This window comes from Trachemys scripta, chromosome 5, assembly GCF_013100865.1.
Source record: "Trachemys scripta elegans isolate TJP31775 chromosome 5, CAS_Tse_1.0, whole genome shotgun sequence".
Classification (NCBI taxonomy): Eukaryota; Metazoa; Chordata; order Testudines; family Emydidae; genus Trachemys; species Trachemys scripta.
Window position 1 is genome coordinate 9318231 of NC_048302.1, and position 14774 is coordinate 9333004.

The window sequence follows — 14774 nt, forward strand, 5'->3', positions numbered from 1 at the left end:
CCCCCACTCCCATGGTTCTCCTGCTCCTCCCCAACGAGCAGGTCACTCAGTGGTTTTTGCAGTTCAGCTTTGTTGTTTGAAACATAGGAAGTGCAGTGATGCCCCCCGTAGATGTGGGGTGGGGCAGGGCATCCCAGAGACAGCAGCACAGTGGGGTGCCCAGCTGTATAGCCCACTCTGCCTGCCCCAGAGCCCCAGGCCAGAGTGAGAGGGGAGAGATGGGATTCAGCAAGGCCAGGGCTACATGGTGGGTATTTGGCCTGGAGGCACTGAGAAGCGCCCAGCCCTGTCGGAGGAGGTGGGGTGTTCTGGAGGGAAATGAGCTCTCTGGGAGAATGCAGGAAGTCGGTACCAGAAAGGCTGGCCAGGTGGGTGCTGGGAGCTGACAGGACGAAGGAACACTGGCTGCGGGAAGCTGGAGGCATAGGAAAGGGCAGGCCGGAGCTCTCCATAGGAGCCATGTAGGCAGGAGGTGCCTGTAGGACGTGGGTGCCCCCTCAGGACCTGAGAGCCAGTGCAGAATACGGTGGTGGGCCAATGAGCGAAAGGCCATGGTGAGGCGGGGGTTGGTTGCCCAGCACCCCGTGCCTTATGGGAGGCTGCAGGGGTTGGGAGCAGTAGAGGTACTGACCTTGGAAGCTCTAACTGGCTTCGGACTTGGTTCTCCTCTTCCCGTGCCTGGCTGGGCCCCACTCTGTAACGAAGATGCCACCCCTCAGTCATTCCCTCACCCCGCTCTGTACCAGCTCGGCAGGCTACCGGGCTGGGACAGTTAAAGACAAAGCCACTGCCCTCTGAGGAGCGATGCCCAGGAAAGGTGGGGGTGAGTGATTTATGCTGCAGGTTACGTGGGGAGTCTAGCACTTGGGGGGCTGGGATTTTTAAACACCCACCAGCGGCCTAGACTTCAAGAGAAATGCCTCTTGTTTAATAAACCCCAATTAGTCAACGAGGGCCTGGTGAGGGGCAATGCATCATGGACCTCAGACTCTCTCCCCTGCTGTTGCTCCCTCGGTACAGCTCCAAGGATCATTCAGTCTCATGCCCTGTGCGAGGGGAAGCCCTTTCGGCTGGATGTTGTCTAGGAAAGGGCTAATCAAGAGACCGCTGACGGGGGTAACAGCCCTGGATCACTGATCTCAAGACAGTCTGCAGGTGAGATGTGAGCAACAGCTGGTGGGAGAACCATACAGATCCTGTACGGCTGTGTAAGAACATGAGCTCAGTGCAAGAAACCCATATGCACAAGGCATTGCTGGCTCCCGCACCTGGAGCCAACAGCACCCTCCCGCTGTGACAATGGGACGCACTAGCGAGGAGCAGCGGTGGGAGGCGGTGAACATGAAGGACTGCAGCATTAGGACCGTCTCTGGGATAGGCCAACTCTAAAAAAAACAAAAAAAAAACCCTTGGCTGCTGAGGAGTTGGCCCATGTGAAGTGTCCTGACACTGACTTCGGGTCTCCTCACACCATCTGCTTTAATGGCACTTGGGAAGCTTAGCCAGCCCCACTGACTCATGAGCGGGTTTGCGGGGAGGGGTCCACACTGGAACGTTGTACTGGTGTAACAGGGCAGTTAGGGGTGTGATTATTTACCTATGGAGTTATAGGAGTTCCGCTCCTAGTATGCCTAATCCATCCCCAAAATGTCATTGACAAGGTGGCACTCCCTCAAGCATTCAGGTTGATAATTTCAGAACTGATTTAGGGTCTCAGACCCACAAATCCCATTAGAGTTAACGTCCAGCTCCCCTGGGCAGCTCTCACCCTCTCTACTATTTTTAATAAAGACAACTTTTCACCAAGAAAATGAATTCTGGGTTGAAGGACTGGTAAATGTCTGCAGGTCTCGCCTAAGGTTCTGTTCCAGGCTTTGGGCACTTTTCAGTATTCACTCCTGAGGTCCTTCCTCTGAAGACTCCATTGTTCTACAACTCCCTGTGAGTGCTGACACGGTTCAGTACACACAGGACAGGGCTCCTTTTGTTTTAGGAACAGCGTCAGAACAACTCATTGATTATCGAATACACCATTTCCTGAACTAACTTCTTTCCAGTGTTCTAACACACCGTTTAATAGAAAAGTATTAAATCATCAGTCAGAAAGGATCGGAGATGGGGCTTTGGTTCAGAAAGACTGAACATTGAATGATGTTTTTGAAATTTCTGAAGTCTATTTAAAACAAACAGCAGAAACCTTTCGCCAGCCATTCTCCCCAACCCCCCACTAGAATAGGAGACGTCCTCGAGCTCTGCCAGGACATAAGAGTCAGGGCAGCATCACAGTAAATAAATGGAGCTGCCTCCAACACTATACCTGCCTCTGGAAATTTCCACCACGTGCGTCTGACGAAGTGGGTATTCACCCACGAAAGCTCATGCTCCAATACGTCTGTTAGTCTATAAGGTGCCACAGGACTCTTTGTCGCTTTAGGCAAAGCGAGTGCCTTTTCCACCACCACCACCCAGCGGGCAATGTCAGAGCTGAGATAAGAGCACAGGAGTTAATCTAGTTAGACTACAACCTGTGAGCCCCTGGAGGTGCTAACATAACACCAGTAAATAAGAACTGGTATTATTGGCAATCCCTGCTAGGCCAGGATGCCTCTAGTCATTTTGACATTTATCTTGAAGGCTTTCAGCCAATAGTAAATAGGACCATTAAAATGAAAAAGTTGGGAGGGTAACACCTTTATTAATAGCATAAAATAAGCTGTGAAATATTTTCTAATCATCTGCCACTTTTGTGCCCCCTTGAAAGACAATTTCTGTCCTACATCACCAGAGTAACGGGTGACATTATTATCCAGAAGGAATTGTGTACAATATTATAACCAAGGCAACCGCCAATCAGACTTCAGATCCAGATATTTTACTAAATATAAATAGTAAAAAACAAAAACCGTTTTCTCCAAATGGAACGCATGAGGAAGATCGGCTACTTCCTGTGTGTATGGAGTGCTAGAAATGGAGGGGAAATTCCCAAATCAACTCCTTTTGCAGATGAAGGAATGGTACCTTGGGGGGAAAACGCTCAGCTCTTTGCAGGAGTAGATGTCATCTTCATGGTCTTCTTTAGGTGGTGATAATTTGGCAGGATTTTCATCAAGAAATCCAGCTGCAGTGTTTGTGGCTAGAAGGAACAACATATAATTAGACAAGCACTGGCAAGGGGTAAGAAACAAAGGCATGTTAAACACAGTGGAGCTGGCTCTGTAAGTAAGGCACCTAATTTAGACCCCAATCCTGCCCCAAGATCTGTATGGGGAGACTCCACCGATGCCACAGCACTCCACCCCAATGCAGGAGTCTGACAGTGCAGAGCCAACTGTGGGACTAGCACCTATCTGCATAAAGCCAAGGCACGTGGACACTAACATGCTTTAGACAGGTCCTGGGCCAAGGTACTTGGATTACTGTAACAGCACTGCAAGTTATGGAGACAAAAGGCTGGACGGTTAAACACAGACAAGTAAAGGGGCATATGCACAGAAGCTTAACCTGAGTGCAGAAGTCATATGTCTATGCTGTATTGGGCAGCTAGGGGGAGACACACTCCAGATATTTTCTAGGTGACAGGCCTTCAAAGTCTGGCCCAGTGAATTCTGACATACTGCAAACCAACTGTATGGAAGGAAATTAAATTGAAGCTCCCAGGGAAGGACCAGAATATAGTTGGTTCAAAAGCTGTCAAGACTAAATGTGCGCCCGGAAGAGCAGAATAGTGAACCTCAAAGGGGGCCACTGGCTGCTGCCCCAGAGGGACTATGCAGGGTTGCCAAGGAGGGCCATTCTTTGGAGTGACACACTGTGTTTTCCTGCTGGAAAGAAGCTCTGCAAATCTGGCTCCCAGTCTTTGCTTCCCCCTCCTGGCTCCCATGTTTAGCAGCTCTTCTCTGCTTCAGCTGAATGGAAATGAACTGCGTGGCTCAGTGAGGAGCGGCAGACCGCATGCCCTGGCAGTACAGGATACCCACCTGTGGCCGTTCGGTCTGCACTCGACGAAGGCACTTCGCGTCATAGATCACGGTGTTCTCCGGGATCACTTCATGTGTGTTGATGTTGCAGCAGGCCCCGATGACGCAGCCACTGGTCAGAATCACATTCCGACCAACAACGGCTGCAAAACAGAGAAAAAAAAACCCTTGCCGTGGCTGGAAAGGGGAGGCAGAGACAATCAAAGCAACCAGAGTGCTGCGAGCCAGGATGGGCAATAGTCACACACATTCAAACTGCCATCCTGGTCTCAAACACTCCTTTCGCTTGCCCAGCCCTCTCTATCCTGACTTCTACCAGCCTTCACGCCTGCTCCAATAGACCTGCCTCCCACTCGGTTTCCTTCACGTAACTGCACAGTGCTCGCACTTCCATGCCCTGGTCTCTCAGGGCAACTCAGCCGCTTCCTCATCCGATTGTGCAGGAAAACCTTCCCCGCGCTGCGACCCTGTCACAGATCCTCTATACAACATGCAAATCAAATCTAATGTATATCACTTCAGTCTCACAGGAAGGAAGCTGCATTCACAGTTACCGAGCGTGCACACAGCTGCTCTGGAGTGAGTCAATAATCCTGTGAAAAAACAACAAAGTCTGGTGGCACCTTAAAGACTAACAGATTTATTTGGGCATAAGCTTTCGTGAGTAAAAACCTCACTTCTTCGGCAGAAGAAGAAGAAGTGAGGTTTTTACTCACGAAAGCTTATGCCCAAATAAATCTGTTAGTCTTTAAGGTGCCACCAGACTTTGTTGTTTTTGTAGATACAGACTAACACGGCTACCCCCTGATACTTGACAATAATCCTGTGAGGTGCACTCACTGCAGCACCCGAGGGGGGGGGGGTGCTACACAGCTGGCTTCATGCTATCTTTGAGCCCCTTCCCACCCTGGGCACAGCCCAACTTAGTCTTCATTTCACTCCCATGTCTCCCTTGGTTACCAATCTCCGTTTCATATCTGTGCAATTATCAGGAGATGTCCTCCAACAGCCTGCAGGCAACAGAAGTTTAGCTTTCATAGACTAGCATCCAAAAGTCAAAGTCATTAGAAAATTCACTTGAAACTCTTTTGATCCCAATTCAGAAGCTCTGCAGCAGGGACAGAAGCCACCGCTGTATTCGGTCCCTCTTCACCACTTTTAAGGCCAATGAAACGTTGCTTTCAAATTGCTGGGCTCTGTGCTTTCAAATGGGAACGCTGCTAATTGACTGGAATCACAGGGGTTAGAGATGGCATAAGCCATTCAATAATGTAGTCCACCCTCCTGCAAGGGTAGGGGATAGTCCACTGGAAAAAAGGTGTGGTGTTAACACCAGCATGTTACAATTCTAGTGCAGACAAAGGCAGTTGTAGTTTTAACACATGCTGCTTGGTCAGCTTCCTGACCAGGGTTTACCTTGACCAGCTGCCATGTTAAAAACCACACCTTTGCCCCTTTCCCTCCTACTGTACACATGGCCTGAGAGAAGACTTAACAGATGCCAAAGCAATGCTGCACTAGATCAGGGATCTCAAACTCAAATCACCATGAGGGACACATGAGGACTAGTACATTGGCCCGAGGGCCGCATCACTGAAACCTTTTTGTACGATACAAACGTATAGTCAAAAATGAAAAAAAAAAAATGAAGAGTAATATGGTATGCTATTATTAAAAGTCAATATATTAGCTGCCTTAAAACTGTAATACGAAGAGCGGTTTCAATATAATATGAACACCTGTAACTATTCCTTATCATCATCAGTGTTACTGATCACATCTACACTAACAATCTATCAACATAACGGCAGGAACTTTTTAAAGTAACTATTCATACAAAAGACGTTGCCACTTTTAACAAACATTCTTCCCAACTGCTCACAGCAAAGAATCATACATGGTGAACTTCATACCTCAGACTGCTAGTCTAGTCCATGAGGCCCCGCCTCTTCCCACCCCTTCCCCAAAGTCCCCGCCCCAACTCCACCCCCTCCCTGCCCCTATTCCAACCTGTTCCCCAAATCCCCGCCCTGGCCCTGCCTCTTCTCCGTCTCCTCCCCTGAGAGAACCGCATTCCTGCTCCCTCCTGGAAAGTCCTAAGTGCCGCCAAACAGCTGTTTGGCAGCAGCAAGTGCTGGGAGATAGGCGGAAGAGCGGGGATGTGGCGTGCTCAGGGGGGGACACGGCGCGCTCGGGGGGGGGGCGGGGGGAAGAAGCTTGGCTGCCGGTGGAGTCGGCATCTATGGCGGGCCGCAGGAAATAAATATGGCCTGCAGGCTGCATGCTGAAGACCCCTGTACTAGATCTTACGCAACAGGCAAGTACATAAACCCCCTGGCTTTAATAGAACACAACATAATGGAACAGGCATCTAACCTGCCAAAGAAGTGTTTGATGATTTCAGCATGAAGACACAATTAGTAACACTTACCTTTTGATTCAATTACGTTGTTATCTCCCATTTTCATTGCTTGTGAACCTACAAGTTATAGTTAAAGAAAATATATAATTCTAAGCCCATCTCTCAAATTCCCTCCAACAAATACCCACATAACCCCTCCTTCAAAAACATAAACCCACAACTCAGGAAGCAAGGAAGGTGCTCATGGACCTACGCGCGTGTGTCCTGCACTGATTTTCATTGCTTAGGGAGGACACTGAAGTTATGGCTACTGTATTCCAACAAGACACGCAGAAAGGCCTATAGTTTGACAACGTGTGGGAAATTACTGCTGCCTAATATTTCACCTTTTTCTTTTTAGTCACATTGAATCCAGAAAGATCTTGTGCTTCCCGTGTCCTGAAAGCTATAAAGCCCCCATGTTATTTCATATAAAGTTGTGTGTTTTCAAATGACTAACTTGAGTTTCAAATTCAAACCACAAGAGTCGCCCTCTTCTGACTGAACACAAATTGTCTCCAGATCCTTCAACGCTGCGAACGAGAGCAGGTTGCGGCCAGTGCACATATTTGTTTTCCTTGAGGTTCTTCTTTCTAGCTCCCAAGCTGGTGTAAAAACAGATATGTAAGGACTTACATGGAATACAAACAAAATCCTTGGATACACGTCCCAGATAGGTAGCTCATCATGAGATGCTACATGAGCTAATGGACTAAGGAAGAGACTTCAAAGCCCCAAATTCTAATCCTTGTTCTCCCATTGACTTGTTGTGTTAACTTGGGCAAATCACTTAACTCTTCTGTGTCCTTTTTTCCCCCTCTGTAAAAGGGGAATAAAAGTTAACTGCCTCACAGGAATGGAATGACAGTTAGTTAACGTTTGTACAGTGCTTTGAAAATATAGAATACTAACGTTTTCAAGTTTGTGTTTTACATCACTGCTTAGCAAGGATACAACAGCCAACTTCAAAAACATTATAGGTGCCAATGACCATTGGTTTTGCTTCCACCTCCTCCATGTCTGGTGAAATATTTTCAGGATATCTGCAAGAGGATTGAAGAATACATTTAGAACTTGACATTCAAAGGGTAGTGTCTCCTTAGAGATCAAGTGAAAGGAAAAAGGGTCCTTCCCTGGAATCTCTACAGCATTTTAGATTGTTTAAATGTGTAGGATTTAATAATCTCATTTAATTTTAAACATAAAGTTGCTGGTATACTTGTGCATTTCTCCCAGCCTGGACAATGAAGAGAGACTAGTCAGTTTCTAGATTCTCATGCAGTCACTGAATGCTGCAGTGTTTAAGATACAAACAGAGCAGAGGAAGGAATTAGTCTGAAGGAGAACTTCAAATAACCATGGAAACATTTCTAATGAGCTTCAAAACTTTCGTAAAATGTTGTCTTGGCCTCAAGCCTGCTGTGAGGCTTGAGATGAACCTCAAATTCAACACAGCAAGCTCAAAGCCAGTTTTTGAATCTCAGTAGTGATGAAATACTGAGAACACAGAGAGGGACGAAGAGGACTGTTTCCTAAATCATAACATCCTTATACGGCCTCTCCGACAGGCCATTTCAGAGGGAAACACAAAGCAGGCAATAGTAACTTACGGACCCCAGCTTTGCTGTGTGACTGCTGCTCCACCATACTGCTATGAAGGCAAAAGCTGCTCAAGCCCCGGCCCTACCTACACGCCAGACAAATCTCAAGGAACGTGCTGCAACGTTTAAAGCTAGCTATTTCAAAAGGGTTGCCCGTCTGGTTTTTGTGGCGTATCTCCCATTTTTATCACGAAGGTGAGGGAAGAATTTTGCAGGCAATTTTTTTTTCTAGACAAAGTGACAAATGTATTTTACAAGCACAAATGGGAATAATTTGTGTTTCTAACATGGTGATGAAGGTTTCTCTCCCTCTCAGGCTGTGTAAACATGACCTTGTCGTTGAGGAGGTGGGCAGACCAGAGTCTACAATGATAGCAGTACTGGGTTGAGAGAGTTTTAGGGCCCAATGTTGCATTGAAACCTGGGCCAGCTCTCTCCTGCCCCCAAAGATTATAACTGGTTCCAGACAGCTAATACCGTGCAGCTGTGGCAAGCGTCCCCACTTTTGGTAAATGAATTAGAGTGACAGCTCAGGAGACTCCAGTCCTTTGCTTAGCCCAGAACAGATACAACAAGGGAGCCACAGCTGAGGTTTCCCACTCACTGCCCCAATCTGGAGGGACAAATTCTAGGGCTAAGAGATAATCTATCTTCTTTCAGTCCTGAGCCGCCTGCTGAGACTGCCAGCGATGGTATTAAACATAGATATTTGTGTCTTCAACAGCATTGGAAAGATTCTTACTAACCCATTTATGATCAGTGTCTGCTCTTCTATGAGATTGCCTTCACCAATCACTATTGGTCCTGCTTCTGCAATGATTCGCGCTTTAGGGTGAATCACTGTCCTAGGTCCTGTGGAAACAAGATAAGCTTGTTACTAGCAGAATCTAAACAACTTGATATTACTAAAATCAGAGAGAAGGCCCCAATAGGGGAAATCATTTGAAGATGTGTCATGTGTGCTTCAACATCACAAGAATTCCAGAAACAAATGAAAGGGACATGGACATGATTACCCAAAACATAGGAAAAATACATTTTAACTCAACTGAGAGGCAGGATGGGCTTGTGGTTAAGGCACTGGCCTGGGACCAGATCTGCCAGTCTCCCTGTATGGCCTTGGACAATGAGTATCACCATTCGAGAATGTCAGAATTCAAAACAAAATCTAAATGTTAGAAACAGTTCAGACTGTGCATCTCAAATAAGAATGCCAAGCAATCTTAGCCCTGCTCCTACAGCTATGGCCTGAATAAATATGCTCACACCACTATCTCCATCCACAACAGTTTCATTTTATCAGTGACCCCAGGAAAGCTAGACTACTACAACCTGAACTGGGTAGTGGGTGGGCTATGTAAAACTCTTTATGGTTAGACAAATACAAGATGCCTTCCTCAGCCCAAGTTTCTGATTGGCAAAAAACACACTGAAGGCAGTAACTGCTCACTCTGTATTAGAGGCCTAATCCTGCCAAGCGACATACATAGAGAACGGAACCCTACAATTCCAATGGCCATTACACACAGAGATGGCATGTCTCCATATACAGGATTCATGTGCCCAGTCCAGAAATTAAAGAACATGAGAAAAGCAAAGGCCAGGCACTGATCCTGCTTGCTGTTCTGCACATGCACAGGAATCTGCCTGCAGAAAAGCTGGGTGGATTGGGGGTTTAGGACTAGATATGTATATACATGAATCAAATGACAAAAGCAATGTTCTGTGATGCGCATTTTTGATACTCTACAAGAAGAGGTGTTAGGCTGACATCTTGACAGGGCCAGAGTTCAGGGTTCGAGTTCTTGTTTGACAGTGCAAGCTTAATTCAGCATTTCTTGGGTTTCCAATTTAAAACACAACAGGACCCCACCAATTCTTGAAAGGCAGACTTCATGTAGATATGTGCATGCATCCTGAACTTTCAGTAAACAAAGCTTTTCTGTGGGGAATTATACTATGCAAACTGTGGTACCATAATATAAAGAACAAAAAAGAAAGAATTTAACTCTCACTCCTGCAAATGCTTACATGAGTAGCTTTATGCATGTGAATAGTCCAATGGGGCTGTGTGTAAATTATGCATGTGTGTATGAAAGTGGAGCCAGTTTGAAACCTCCCACTTTTCTTCGAAATTGCCCTCTAGTCCACACACACACGACTCGTATAAAGGTCTGAGCAGCTCAGACGGTGAGGGCACTGCAAGTGGGTGCTCTGTGACACAATGTCTAATGCATTCCACAGTGAGTCAGATTGCATGTGCCACTCCTGAGGTCTTCACCGTGTCAAAGGAAATATTGAAAGCTGTGACACCAAGACAGAATTTACTGCACTAGTCTTCACTTCGGGCTAGATTTCCACCACAGACGCCCAAGCATTCCACAGATAACTTACTGGGAAAACACATGGTCTTCTGTCACTAAATCCTGGGTAGTTATTGACTACCAGAGACCTGGGGCTCCATACACTACCTTCCATTTTCAGAAGTACTGATTCAAATTCAATAGGGCAGTGCTTCTGGGGAAGAACAAGACAAAAGCAGCAGCACTGTAATCTCTCTTACCGATAGTTACATCTCCCCTGATTTCACTTTCCACGCAGACAACAGCTCCAGGAGCAATCTTCACACTGCAACCAAAAATTAATATTAAAAGAAATAAACATAATGCTTTTTAAGGCCAAGAAAGAAGCCTAAGAAAGCTGGGTAGATTTGTTCTAATGGATTCCATCCAACTTGCACCTATACTCTCAACATTTTCACTGAGTTCCACTGTTCAGAAGATCATACATACATTTAAAGAGACACTTGAGAGTCCCAATTTATAACTCTATAAACCAATGAGAAAAATCCTCGGGGCTCTAAATGTGAATTTTTAAAATCTATCACTCTGCCAAGAAATGAAAGACAAAAATAGCAACTCTTTCTAGATTCATAAACACCTCTGTTTTGCATTTCCTCTCATCTCTGCAGCACTAACTAAACAGAGATGAGCCAAAAAGTCTTAGTCATGCGATTACAGGGAACATTTCATTCACACACAAAGAAAGGAGACACTGAACTGCATTGAGATGGCAGGGGAGACAGTAGCAGTATTTAATATTGATCAGACTCAGGTCTTGAGGTTATGTGATAATGCAACACTTCAGCATCCAGAGATAGGATGGGACAGGAAAGAAAGTGAACAAGATAAGAAATGGACCTGAAACAAGTTCACATCTGCAGGCAGGACCGTGACCAGCCAAACAAAAGTATATGTACACAGTGTGTCAGGGCATGCAGTGGCACATCTCTGGTAGTCCCCATCCCAATTTTTCTACCAAGATGGAGACTATATATACAGTTGGGGGTTGGCGGGGGCGAGATTCAGGTGCTGTCTAACCTGTGGAATTTTAGAAAACCCGGTGGAATTTCCTACAGGATGGATGTCTAAGGACACTTAAAGACAGCGTTTATGCAATAGCTGTGTAATCTCTCTCTTCCCCACACCCTACATGGGAGAGATAGTGAGGTGTGGGGGTCTCTTACCTCCCCCCTTTACCTGGCAGGGGAAGGGAACTGTAGGGTGGGACAGATCTTTCTTTAGAGAAAGAGAAGCAAATGGGGTGCTCCCTGGCTAGGGCGCTTCTTCCTCCATCAACAGGAAAGGCTTGACGCCCCACAGTTTCTTCAACCAACCACCACCTCTCTTTGACCTGCTTGCATTTCAGACACCCCTAACTCACAGGGCCAGCACCCCCCCTTACCGAGAAATGTTTCCAAAAGACATTGGAAACACCTTTCATTACAAGGCACGTTTCCCAGTCCTTTACTCATTCTCACGGGTCTTCTCCGATCCCTCCTGAACAGAGGAATAACTTTCTTGAATGATGGACACCAGGCCGGACACCAGGAAGTCCCCTAACCCAGTGGGGGCCTTTCCAGACAGACGGCTGTGCCCCTTTCCGGTCTTGCGTATCCCCCAGTGTCGCCCCCATTAAACCCGGGCCGCTCACGGAACCAGCACCGGCCCCGGCCCCCGCCGCCCCCCAGAACTACCCCGCAATCGCCGGGATAGAAACACGGGTCTTCCATCCCCACCGCCCGCGCCCCGCTGCCCCGGGCTGAGGCCTGGCCCCTGGCCGCTGGGACGTGGGGCCGGGCCCCGGGCCCGCACCTGTGACCCCCCGGCCCGGGGGCGGCGAGGTTGAGAGACGCGGAACTAGGCCAAGCTCCGGGAGCTGCCGGAGCCCGGGGGAGACCCAGGCCCGCAGCCGGGGAGCGGAGCGGGGCGCGGCGTTACACTGGCAGGGCCGAGCTCGGGCCAGCGGCGGGTGGTTGCCCAGTGACCGCTCGCCCGGGCCGGGCCGGGGTGTCAGCGGCCCCCTCACCTGCTCTGCGTCCTCTCCGCCATCTTCCGCGATCAGCCAGCGACTGCTCGGCCTGCGCTCCGGGCGGGGGGGCTCTCGGCCTCAGCGCTCGATTGGCCTTCCTGGCCGGGAGAGGGGCGGGGCCGGGGCGGCTCCGGGGGTCGCTCTGCGCGCTCGCCCCTCTGGGGGCGTGGTCCCGCCCCTGGGCGGTGTGGGGATGGGGGCGGGGCCTGCCTGGCGGGCCAGGCTGGGGGTCCCCAGCAGAGAGGGACCGTCAGGTGCCCAGGATGGGGGGGGGCAGGCTGGGGGTCTCCGGCAGGGAGGGGCTGTGGGGGTCCCTAGCAGGGAGGGACTGTGTGGGGGTGCCCGGGAGGGGGCAGGCTGGGGGTCCCTAGCAGGGAGGGACTGTGGGGGTTCCTGGGAGGGGGGCAGGGTGGGTGTCCAAAGCAGGGAGGGGCTGCGCAGGGGGGCAGGCTGGGGGCCCCTAACAGGGAGGGACTGGGGGGGTGCCCGGGAGGGGGACAGGCTGGGGGTCCCTAACAGGGAGGGGTTGCACAGGGGGGGCCCCTGGCAGGGAGGGACTGTGTGGGGGTGCCCAGCATGCTGCTCTGCAGCCCCCCCCCGTCCTTCCCAGTCCCTGCCACGGTGCCCCTCTCACTTTCTCACAAACGGGGTATTCCCACGTGAGCCCCAGGGCTCAGTGCTGCTCTGGGCTGCTCCTCCCTGTCTGCAGCAGGCGACTAATTCTCAGACTCCCAGTGCTGGCCAGGGAGGAGCAGCAGTGAGGTGGACACTGCACACAGTACCGCTGTGTGCTAACAGTCCCTGGGGGGATGGCAATAGGAACTGGGGCTGGAGCTATTCAGGGGAAGTCTATACTGCACCTGGCAGCAAGCCTCCCACAGACTCGTGCTAGTGCTGTTCAAGCCAGCATGCGAAAAATAGTGGGGATGTGGCAGCTTGGGCTCTCAAGCCCTCTGGGTCTGAGGTCAGTGGCTAGCCGAGCCTCTGCTGCAGCCACAACAGCCACGCCACTATTTCTGGCATGCTAGCGGGAGTCTGTCTAGCTGGGCTGGGGACCCAATCCCAGCCAAGGGCTCAGGTGTTGCAGTGCTGGGTATAGAAACACCTAACTAAGCACTCTGCAGACTCCTCAGTCCCAAGTTAAGTGCTCAGTGCCTTGTACAGTGCATGGGGAGAGAAAGGGATTTCCAAAGGCCAGGACGTTAACTCGGGAGCAGCCTAAACTGGTCATTAGGAAATGCCAAGGAGAGGGGTGGGGCCTGAGCCCTGCCTCTCAAGGAGAGTTGGTGCTGTACCTGCCCGGAGTCACAGCTGTGAACCCTCTCCTGAAGTTAGGTGTGTCAGGTCAACCCTTTCTCTCACACACACACACACACACACACACACACACACACACACACACAAAAAAAAAGGGGGGGGGAGGTGGTGTCCTCTTATAACCTGTAGCTCCGTGGTTATTGCACTCACCTGGACTGTCAGAGAGACAGGGTAAGTCCCTGCTCTGCCATTCTCTTGCATGCCAGGTGGGTGCCATAACCGCCAGGCTATTGGGTATTATGGGCTGGGACTCTCTAAATCTCTCCTGTTGGTCATAGAATCTGAAATGTAGGGCTGGAAGGGACCTTGAGAGGTCATCGCTGTCAGCTCCCTGTGCTGGGGTAGGACCAAGTAAACCCAGATTGTCTCTGACAGGTGTTTGTTCTACCTGTTCTTAAAACCCTCCAGTGATGGGATTCCACCATCTCCCTTGGAAGCCTGTTCCAGAGCTTAACTACTCTTAGAGTTAGGAAGTTTTTCCTAACATCTAACCTAAATCTCCTTCCATTGAGTCAACAATGTGATGCAGTTGTTGAAAAGGCTAATATTCTCTGGTGTATTAACAGGAGTGTCAGACACAAGAGGTGATTGTCCTGTTCTAGTTGGCACCGGTGTGGCCTCAGCTGGAGTACCACATCCAATTCTGGGTGCCACGCTTCAGGAAATAGGTGGACAAATTGGAAAGAGTCCAGAGGAGAGCAACAAAAATGATAAAGGTTTAGAAAACCTGACCTATGTGGAAAGATTAAAAAAGCCGGGCCTGTTTAGTCTTGAGAAAAGACGACTGAAGGGGAACTGAAAACAGTTTTCAACTATGTTAAGAGCTGTTATAAAGAGGAAGCCATCAGTTGTTCTCCATATTGACTGAAGGTAAACCTACCTATTTCCTGAAGCGTGGCACCCAGAATTGGATGCAGTACTCCAGCTGAGGCCTCACCAGTGCCAACTAGAGCGGGACAATCACCTCCTGTGTCTGACATTCCTGTTAATACACCAGAGAATGATATTAGCCTTTTCAACAACTGCATCACATTGTTGACTCATTCATATGTGATCCAGTATATCCCTAGATCATCCTTTTGAGCAGTCCTACCACCTAGCCCGTTA

The 14774-nt window shown here is 49.1% G+C and overlaps 1 protein-coding gene across 1 annotated transcript; it reads right to left on the minus strand.

Annotated features, from left to right (window-relative positions):
- Nucleotides 1-2675: 2675 nt before the first annotated feature.
- Nucleotides 2676-12459, minus strand: DCTN6 (dynactin subunit 6). Its single transcript, XM_034772601.1, has 7 exons — nucleotides 12348-12459; nucleotides 10543-10607; nucleotides 8726-8831; nucleotides 7333-7421; nucleotides 6409-6456; nucleotides 3978-4120; nucleotides 2676-3133 (listed from the first exon to the last, which is right to left on the minus strand). The coding sequence occupies exons 1-7, from the start codon at nucleotides 12368-12370 to the stop codon at nucleotides 3035-3037; spliced, it is 573 nt and encodes a 190-aa protein (XP_034628492.1). The 5' UTR covers nucleotides 12371-12459; the 3' UTR covers nucleotides 2676-3034.
- Between the last annotated feature and the right edge of the window lie 2315 nt (nucleotides 12460-14774).

Coding starts and splice junctions, on each gene's coding strand:
- DCTN6 (XM_034772601.1), bottom strand. CDS start 12,370: ATGGCGGAGAGGACGCAGAGCAG. Junction 7,422..8,725: donor CAGACACTGATCATAAATGG/GTTAGTAAGAAT, acceptor ATCCTCTTGCAG/ATATCCTGAAAATATTTCAC. Junction 4,121..6,408: donor CAACGTAATTGAATCAAAAG/GTAAGTGTTACT, acceptor TCTGTTTTGCAG/CCGTTGTTGGTCGGAATGTG.